The sequence below is a fragment of the Arabidopsis lyrata genome (assembly GCF_000004255.2).
Source record: "Arabidopsis lyrata subsp. lyrata unplaced genomic scaffold ARALYscaffold_2, whole genome shotgun sequence".
NCBI lineage: Eukaryota > Viridiplantae > Streptophyta > Magnoliopsida > Brassicales > Brassicaceae > Arabidopsis > Arabidopsis lyrata.
In genome coordinates, this window is record NW_003302554.1 from 13,118,414 (window position 1) to 13,129,458 (window position 11,045).

Sequence of the window (11,045 nt, forward strand, 5' to 3'; positions counted from 1 at the left end):
GCATTTCTATCCAGATGGTCCATCTAAATGTTCCATCCAAATGCTCCATCTAAATGTTGTTCGTTTCAATTTTTGGATATTCATTTGGATGGAGCATCTAAATGAACTTTTGTTTGTTTGCTTAATTTTTATAAATCTTCATTTGCATCTAGATGACTTTAACAAAAAAATGACTAAAATACCCATACTTTTGATCTAATTATATTTTAATTATAATATTAGCTATATTAATTTAGTTATTGCTCTAAAATATATTATAACATATAAAAATTAATTTTACGGTTTTAGCGAAAAAATATGATTTTACGATTTTGACTGGAAAATATGATTTGCCAAAAAATATGATTTTTACAGTTTTGGCGGAAAATTTTGATTTAGCGAAAATTTTTGATTTTATAGGAAAATTAAGTTTTGTACTTTTGGCGGGAAAATATGATTTCACGGTTTTGGTGGAAAACACAATTCTTCAATTTTTTCGGTTTTGGCGGGAAAACAGAATTCCGTAATTTTTCCGCCAAAATCGTGATTTTAAAGTTTTGGCGGGAAAATATGATTTCACGGTTTTGGTAGAAAACACAATACTTCAATTTTTCGGTTTTGGCGGAAAAACAGAATTCCGTAATTTTCCCACCAAAATCGTGATTTTATAGTTTTGAAGGGAAAACATGATTTCATGATTTTGGTGGAAAACACAATTCTTCAGTTTTTTCAGTTTTGGCGGGAAAACAGAATTCTGTAATATTCCCGCCAAAATCGTGATTTTATAGTTTTGGCGTGAAAATATGATTTTACGATTTTGGTGGAAAATGTTAATCTTCAATTTTTTCCGGTTTTGGCGGGAAAACTATGATTTTGCGGTTTTGGCGAAAAAACATGACTTTGCGGTTTTGGCGGGAAAATATGATTTTATGGTTTTGGCGGGAAAACATGATTTGGCGAAAAATATGATTTTGCGGTTTTGGCGAAAAAACATGATTTTGCGGTTTTGACGAATTCCACAATTTTCTATCAAAAATCATGATTTCACTTTTTGGCGGGAAAAAACTCAATTCCGCGATTTTATGATTTTGACGAAAATGAAATCTTTGATTTCACGATTTTTAGAGATTTTTTTTGGTGCAAATATGTGATTTTTAAAATATAAAATGAGAAATCTATGGAAATAAACATTATTTGATATATGATTGTAAATGAGGGTATATTTGTCATTTGTTATTTTTGGCTGAATCATCTCCATTCAAATGCTCAATCATGTTCATCCAGATGAGTTTGACAAATTTGCCTAAAATTACAAACTCATTCAGATGATCCATCCAACTGATTCATCCAAATGCTCTGTTAAATTGTCAAAAACGAACATCATTCTTCATCTCCATCCAGATGATCCATCTGAATGGAGAAACGAACGGGGCCTAACATGTTAAGCCTCAAACACCACATTTGGAAGAAAATAAAAAGACAGATAAGTTTCCACACATATTATTGTTTCATCACACTAAACCAAATCAAGTTGAGTTTTCAAATTTTAATTTTCAGAAGTACTAATAATTAAGATTTTTTTTTTGAAGACGGGGGTAACAAGTTCACAAAAAATATCTGTCCATGTTTGTTTGTCCACGTCCACGACCAGTAGAAAAACACCAAGGAAGATGCATTTGTCTTACTTAATAAAGCCCATCCTTCCGGCCTTCCAAACATTGAGGCTCTTAAAATGAGAGCTTCCTTATTTTTAGGGCCTTGTTACTTCAAAAGAATGAAGATGGAGCTCAGTAAGTTCATAAGGCCGACAATGATTAAAAATTTATTCATCCACATCATTTGAGTCATTTAGCAAGAAAGTACAAATGTACAATATGCTAACATAACCAGATCAGAGTAAAAATACTCGTGATATGGTTTAATGAAATATACCTAAACCTATGAATATCTATTTAACTTTTCGGATCGAACTGATGATCACAACCAAGATAGTTTATTTGATTTCTGAATACTTAGGGTTCGTACTTCAATTCATCAGCAATTGTCTTATGATTTCTCTTGTGTGGTTCAGAAAAAACACAAATGAGAGAGAATAAAAACAATGAGGCTAATTAATGGTAAGTAGAGTAGCATGGTTGCATGCGGCAAGGCTAGTATAGGGCTATTATTATAACTGTTTCATATATCAAAAAGGAAAATCTCTTCTTTCCTATTTTCATCAATAGGTACAGGTAAATAACATTTATATGTTACTGCAACTGATATTAATCGTATAAATTAATTTAAATTTCTGTAGAGTCACTTTTTGTTATCAATATTCATCATTATTTATACATAGTTCTATGATTAGGATTAATATGAATTATTCTTATAATATTGTGTATTTTAATAGTTTTTCTATCTTTTTTTTTATAGTTTTTCTATCTTAGGTAGGATAGTGTTAGGTTTTCCATGGATTATGGATTTTCAAGTTTTTATAGATAATCTACTTATGTTAATTCAAACATGTCAGTTATATAACTTATAAGTAATGTTAAGATTTTGTCTATTTGTGTATTGATTTCGGTAATATATAGACATTTCAACGAAACTAAAAAAATAATGGTTTATTAATAAATTTTGGAATCAGACGTATCATCATATATATTTTAGTTTTATGATATTCTCATAATCAAGGGATCACTAATTTATTCCTGGAAAAGTTATAAATTTATACATATATACTGTACTATTTGGCAAAAGCGTATATATATAAAATCTCACAACCTAGCTACTAGACTTCTCTATTCCTAGCTTCAGTAGAAGCAGAAAGATACAAAATTTTGAGTTACAACAAAAATAATTTACTCACAATGATAACAACAACTCGGTCTTTTCAAAATTTCTACTTTAATTTAACTCAAAGATATTTATGAATAAAATATTTTACATTTGGTAAATATATTTGAAACTGCTAGTTAAGATCATGTCCCCACGTGACTATATAAAACTTCCACACAAGTTTCCATCAAGAGATTTTCATAGTTAATTAAGACAATAGAGACATAAATTAATGAACACGAGAAATAAGAGAATGATAAATGAAGAAATAAGAGTTAAGAGCATGCATGTAATGTAAATGGAAATGCAAATGAGAAAACAAATATTAAGGCAGCAACTTTCAACATTCTTCTGCTTCTTGGACTGCACGACGGTCCAGAGTTTTTGAATCGATGGCAGTGTAGATTGATTGCTATTTAACAGTTAGCTGCAACATTTTTAGTGTAGTTCTGAGCCTATCACTAGGCACATATCATACCTACTTCTATACTTATATAAATTTCATGTATATGTATTTATCTATACGTATAGCATATTTATGTATGTATTTAATATACATATATACATGTAGAGATGTGGTGGATAACGGACGTAGAATCCCGAGATAAATCGGAAGAAAGGTACGGGACGAAAACGTTGTTGCTTGACGGATCTGTCTCTACGTGTGTGATGTTGGCTTTTACCGATATACGAAAGATTTGTAATTAGTTAAAGTTGTCTTCACATTGCTTTCTCTCTCTCTTTTTCTTTGTCCTAATCGTGACTTGTTCACATCTTTCGTTCGTGCTTCAAGTTTTTAGAGCTTTCTATTTTCTTTTCTTTTTTTCCTATTCCAGCACACAACCATTTAACTTCGTCTTTCTAGTGTGTAGCCACCGTTTTATCTTCATCACTTATATACTAGATTAGGAATTCTGTAATAAGCGATTATCTTTTTTACTTTCTTAAAATACATATTTTTTTTAAGAAACCCGTTCAAATTGTATGTCGAAATCTAAACTAATCTCATGGCCTTTAGATAAAAAAAAACATTTTTTCCACAGTAAATGTTTACAATAATAGCCAACGTAAACTTGCAATGAATGGACTCTAAAAACGCATTGTAGGATTAATAACAAAGTGTATATTGAACCGATACTAAAAGCATTTACTTGTCAAAGCATCTCTAACATATATGAAAAAAATTGTAGATAGGAATGTTAATTACGTTTAAAATCTTAAATTTGGTCCATCCTAGCTCTAAAAATCAAGGATCAAATTTAGATTAATCGCGAAATATCAACTGTTTGGGTTAAAACTCAAAAACACTCAGGTCAAGGTTTTTCCAAACTTAAATATCTTTTTTTAAACATTATTTTTAAGGGTGCGTGGGGCTAAAACGGATATTCTTTTATATATATATATATGAGGTGTAAATTTTTTTGGCCTAAGAGATAATTCATTTTGGCTTTGACAATAATTCACATACACATATCTTCAACTTGTGCAAAAAATTTCATATTTGTTAATATTTCACCAACAAGAGATAAAACAAATTTTTATGTAGTAAGAAAATAGTTAAGATACTGACAATAACATTTTGGAAATAAGGATACAGAATAGTACGTTTTATATATGTCTCGATTCAAATCTTATATTCTAATCTTCACTCAAAGTCTCAAGCATCTCAATATGACAACCTAAAAGTGTAATAGGTGCCTTGTTTATACAGCCCTGCCGTGGAACTATTCACGTCTCTTTCGTCCATAAATTTGATATCAATTTACATTATTTGGTCAACATACTTTTGAGTTGACATCACCCGAGAGAATAAGATCATAAAACAAACAATATAATAATAAAATAAATTCAGAAGTAGGATCGGCCGAAGCTACATAAGAAAAATGTCCAATCAGGTCGGGCTACTGATAGACCGGTTTGGGTTAACTATATATAGCGAGACAAAGATTTAAAAATTGTGGGCTGATTAATGTGATCCCTTCCATATCAATAAACATCTAATTTTATTGCTTCATTAATCTAAATATGTTTTACTACGATATAATGAACAATCAGTTTGGTATCATGGATCGATCATAACGACCATAGCTAATAAATTGCATTTATTATATACGTGTAGAATATATACTTAATTAATTTCCACATATGTGCATGTGTATAAGTCATGAGTGTATATACATACATGCATATATGTAGACAGTGATTCGTACCCAGCAAACGTTGCTTGGAACGTAAAGACCTATCTCTGTCTGTTATATACAAATTACGTACTAAGTACTAACATATGCTTCTTCAAGTAGGCCAGTGTCCGTACAATCAAACATTGCTAGCTAACTCATGACATCAGAAAACCAATAGAAACATGTTAAATCAATGCAGATCAAGTTAGAAATTCGCCAACCTCACATTATGGGTTTGATTGGTTGCGGTTGTTAGCGGTTGGTACCAATTATAGAAACCGCTCTATACCGCTTTGAACCGCTCCAAATCGCTGGATTTCAAAAGCTTCTTCCCGCAAGCGTTTGCGGTTACGGGCGGTAGCGGTTGGAATATTAATCTTGTATTAAAATTTCTTTATTTTTGAATAATTATCTAGTACTTTATTTATGGTTTTAATTATTAAGCATGTTCAATTTTTCTAATATTATCATATAATAATATATTGGTGTTTTTTTTTTAGTAATATTTCTTATTTATTTTGGTCATTTTTTTATTTAACTGCTATCGCACCCGCTGGTTTACCAGTCATAAAACTCCCGCAAACGCATCATTTTCAAACGCTAAACCAGTCGTTCAAAACGCTTGGTAACGCTTGAAGCCGCAACCGCTCGCTTCCGCAAACTCCCGCAACCGCAACTGCTGCATTTAAACCAGTCAGGCCCATAGTCACATATCTCTATATATGTATCTTTATATTCTATGTGTAGTCTACTATAATTTCTTCAGACAAGGCAAGGTACACTATCGATGTGCTTGTCCAACATATAATTCTTTTGTTATACAGTTTGCTCATGGTTGCGCACAAAAAGAAAAACTGTTTGCTTATATTTTACGATCGCCGCTATATATAATGATCCCTTTAGGGGTTTGCAAAAGATCCCTTTTTTTGTCAATTGGAAAACAAAAAGTTATCGTAAAAATGTTGCACAAAAGTTAAAATTTTGCAAAATTACTTCTGAATCATAATTTATTTTGTATATTATGAAAACTATCCTAATAATTCGATTTTTTTTTACCATAAGAATCATAATTTACTTTTTTCTATGCATTATAGTACACTATTCGAGAGTACTAAATAAATTAGCTGATTATGGATGACAAATATTTATGTAGCACGTAAAGTGGGTGTAAATGTTGGTCAGTGTACGCAAGTATAAATTTTTATTTTATAACCAAAAACAAACGAGTCGATTTTTTTTTTATATAGGGTTTTTAGAAAAATAAAGAAAATGTAAGTAGTAGTTGATAGAAACTAGAATAAAGCTGAAAATACAAAGGGGAAGTTTTACTAGTTAGGGGAATTCAGCTTGCATCTAACGGTCTCCATCTGGATCTAGTTACTTCTTTCTTACATTTTATAACTTTATATACAATAAAAATGTCCTTTTTTAATTTTGATTTTGAACAACCAACACCAAAACCCATAAACCAATTCCCTCCAATCCCCAATCCTCACAGCTAGCTTCAGGCCAAAGTAGCTGAGAGTTCTAGATGAGCTCAGATAAAGGCTGTTCCAATCTCACTACACATTTTATCATATATTATCAAGACAATCTTTCTCTCTCTCTCTCTGACCACTTTGTCCGGTTCCTCTGTCCTCTCGTTGTTCTCTAATATATATTGCAAAAGCTTTATTTTTTGCTTATAGTAATCACTTCCATTGTGTATCCATAAATGGAAACTTTGTTAAACGTTTACCTTTTAATTTATATCCAATAGTACACATACATGATATATGGTCCCTCTCATCTATAACTATGTTAACTTTCTCTTAAATGAATTGATTTAACATCATTTGGCATCAGTACGATAATTTTTACATTTTGTATTTATTCCGCACTAAAATCGAGCACAACACAAATTATAATGTTCGATATATACTCCAATAATAGACATAAAACGAAACCCGGTTGAGATTAATTAGATACTCAACTAAAATTCGACTAGACCAATAAAAAAAACACAAACATGTCATTATGATAATAACACATGTAGGATCCATGTCGTTTAGACAATTCTAGATCCCTACTTTTACATAGAACCAACAAAATTACAAAATAAGAGAACAAGAAAATACCCAAAAAAACAAAAATAAAATAAAAGAAACGCAGAGGGAATCTATTAAAACTCAGAGCGAGTGATGATCTTGAAACCGATTGATGGGGAGCCTAAGAGAGTGATCCAAACGCTGCCGTGAAGCGTCACCATCACGACCTTGTGGTGGTTCAAGGGGCGCACGGACGCTGCTTGAGCCACGGATAGGGAAACCGGTCGGACCAATGGGTGCACCAACACAAGTGTAGCTCGGTTCCACGGGACTATCGGCCATGTAATCAACGGTTGTGGTAGTGGGGAGGTTAGGGTTTGGAGAGATGCTTCTGCTGCCTCTAAAAGATGGGTTCAAGTAGTAGTCGTTGAAGTGGTTGTGAGGAGAGTATTGGTTTGAAGAGTAAGGATATGGCGGCGGCGGTGGTGGCATCGGCGGTTGCGGAACCAAGTTTGTTGAAGAGCTTCCAGGGTATAGCATTGGTGATGAGTAAACCGACCGGTATATTGTTGGATCCGTGGTATGATAGCTGTCAAAAATTCCAAGAATCAATTCATATGATAATAAAGCACATATTTACTCGAAATAATGATAATAAGTACATTTAGTAACTTATATTTTATAATTATGAAGTTTTTTGGAGGAAGAGAGAGTACCCGAAAGGAGAAATTCCAGGTGGGGTTAATGTATCGTTACGGTAGACCAATTGACGAGCTTGATTCAATGTCTCGGTCTCCCTCTCTTTAAGTTTATAGAACCAAAAGGACATCAAACTAATTTTAGTCTTAAATGCAATTAGTTACATCTATCTACTGGTACTTAGTTGTAGTCAAAGCATGGATGTGACATCAATCATTTATCAAAGACAAAGAGTTATATAGAAAAATTGGGTTTTATTTGGACGAACTAAAAAGTGTGAATATATATGAAGTGTGGATTATATGAAAGTTAAAAGAGGTTGAAGAAGAGTGTATATAAAGGGACATACCTTGTCGGTGGCGATTCATGTGGCCACCAAGAGCTTGGGATTTGCAGAACTTGAGTGAACAAAATCGACATTCGTACACCTTCCCACTCTCATCTTTCCCTTCTTTACTTCCTTTCTTCTTTCTTTGACCTAATTACCAAACAAATAAACCCTCACATTAACAAGTATAATCCAAACAATACACACTAATACTAGTCTAACTATAACTATTTTCATAAAACACATTAAAAAAATTAGGGTTTTTCAAGGTATGCATACCAGAGGAAGAACCTTCCTCGAGGGCTTGCTTATTGCCATCTTTAGAAATATCATCTGGAAGATTGTTGAGGTCTAAGTAATTCTCCTCATGCCTCCTGCCAGAAATTTCAATAAAGAGAGTGTGAATTTAAAGATTAGGAAATGAATAGAAGATAGAATTAAGAAAGTGATCTTGTGGGGCATATACATAGTGGGAAATGAGAAATTGGCGTGAGATAAGACTTCTCCCGGAGAGCTAGAATAATTGAGAATATATATTAGAAGACTTTCAGTTGGAGGCGGCACCACAAAAGGAAGAGAAAAAACGAATAGAGAGTAGTAAAAGTTAAAGAAGAGAGGTTCGAAAGTTTTCTATCAGTTTATCTGCCACAAACCCTCCCTCCCTTCTCTCTCTTTGTTTCTCTCTCTGCGTGTGGAAACTAAATTAGCAAAGTGGGTCTCGTGACCTTAAAAAGATAGAGGTGGTCATGTGCGCTTAAGGGGATTTAATTAAACCAGAGAGAAAGTGTTCGTGTTTGTGTTTGTGTTTGTGTTTGAGTTTGTGTTTGAGTTTGTGCGTGTGTGTGCATGTATGTGTGTGTGTGTGATGAAAGAGAGAGATGAGAGGGACATTTCCTGAGTGAAAGGAGATGCTAGGGCTACTACCCTAGAACCCTATTACTGTGCAATTAATTCATGTTAAAAAAAAAGACAAACCCTTAATATTTCAAGAACTCTTTTTTTTTCAAAAAGAATCAATGGGTTTTGGATCTTTATACATATCTTCATATAAAATAAAAAAATATTACAGAAATTTCCTTTCAACTATAGTTAAAAATTTGAACTGTAGATAGTAAAAAAATCTTGAAGAGCATGCTAATTGTTTGTTTTCTCATTTTTGAAGAAATGATTATATGTTATTATAGATTTTTAGGATATCTACGAATAAAATAAAAAAAGTTACGTCAAAATTGCACACATAATGGAAGGAAACGTTAAGTGTAAGCTGCGTTATTTAGAAGGGTATAAACTATAAAGAATATGATAAACGTTGTACTTAGTTAGGTTTAATTATTATAAGGCATCTTAAAAGAAACAATAGTAGTACTTTATCAACAATGAATTAAATGTGGAAAGACACATCTAGCGAATCATTGTCTCTTGATAAAGAATCTTTCATGAATAGTTTGCAGCTCAAAGATGGTCCTTGATGAACTTGTGATCCTCACTTAAACACTCAGAGGAAAGAACCAAGTAACTAAAAGAGAATAGATTTTATACTCTTAAGGACAATCCGAGACATTGCTAGTTCTATGGTCCTGCTGCTTTGAACATTACATTTTGAGAAGTTTTACAATAAATATTTGTATATAAATGTAAGAAAATAGTTAGCTAGTAATGGTCCCCCATATATAGATGTAACGTTATGCTATTGCTAGGCCTCTCCTGGGGCATCCACATCAAAAAGAAATTTCTTTCAAAATTGTTTTTTGTACCCTAGGGTTTTGCAAATAGGACATGCAAGTGTTGCTATCACATAACTAAATTATTAGGGTCCTTTGTGATCTTAAGTTAGATATGTATGTCGTGTATTATCCCTACCTTCCCATTACTTGTTTTTATTCTTCAATATTTCATGGTTAATATAATCTTATTGTAAATTACCCCAATTTTCAATCAAAAGACATTAGAATGCTATCAAGTTCCCTCCATACCACAGGCTCTTTATACTCTAGATATACCTTGCAGAACTAACGTAAGATCTATAACACTATCCGATCCATAAAAGAATTAGTGTCTGTTTATTAGATATTGTGAGATTATTCACATTTCACAATTCACACTCACGGAAGCGTGCGAGTCACGTGTCAAGAGGCTTGAAGGTCAAAACTTCAGACTCAAAAAAAAAAAAGTATGCTCGTGCCGACCTACAAGATAAAAAGGAGTAGTATTTGTTTAAAAAGTCAAGCCCAACACCGTTATTTCACGGCGTTATGTTTATATGATAAGTAGAGTATGAATGGTGACGAGACAGAGATTGATAATTTCGATTTCATCAAATCAAAACCAATGCAAAGCCAAATTTAAAGCCCAACCAATCATAGTCGACAGACACTAGCTAGGAACATCTTTTCTTTATCGTGTTTTTGGTCATTTAGTAATTAGTTAGATCTACTTAATTTTGTAATAATCATAAGAAGATATGGAACCATAATAAGAGTTTTGCATGTGGATAATTGTGTAAATACACTAAGACCAATATTTTACAATCTCGCCAATCGAAATTTAACACCATTGATCGTTTTAGTTGTTTTATCATTTTTTGTTTGATTTTTTTTCATAATTTAAATTTAAATTTTAACAATACCTTTTCTTTATTTCAGAAAGATCCACTTGTAAGTAAATATAAGCGAAATCATTTTACCAACAAAAAAATCGAAATCAATAAAGAAACAAATTCTTTAATTAATTTTCTTTTCTGTTGTAAGGTGTTAATTAATTGTTAATGAGTTAGTATTGATTTAAATTATAAGTTAAATATTGGTGTATAAGTAGACATAAGTCGATATTTGTATATGAATTATGACATGATCAATAACTTCTATCTTAGGTAAGATGTTGATTGCTTGTTACAATATCCAATACATAAGAAAACATGCATCATCGGTATAAGAGAATACAGAATACATGAATATACGGTACAAATTGGACTGATTTTAATTAATGTGTTAATGATGAGGCACCAAAAACCCG

At 32.1% G+C, this 11,045-nt stretch overlaps 1 protein-coding gene across 1 annotated transcript; it reads right to left on the reverse strand.

Annotated features, from left to right (window-relative positions):
* Positions 1-6,971: 6,971 nt before the first annotated feature.
* Positions 6,972-8,827, reverse strand: LOC9324730 (zinc finger protein JAGGED). Its single transcript, XM_021034256.1, has 5 exons — positions 8,500-8,827; positions 8,313-8,407; positions 8,055-8,183; positions 7,723-7,807; positions 6,972-7,595 (listed from the first exon to the last, which is right to left on the reverse strand). Coding segments are annotated over exons 1-5 (759 nt in total). The 5' UTR covers positions 8,502-8,827; the 3' UTR covers positions 6,972-7,147.
* Between the last annotated feature and the right edge of the window lie 2,218 nt (positions 8,828-11,045).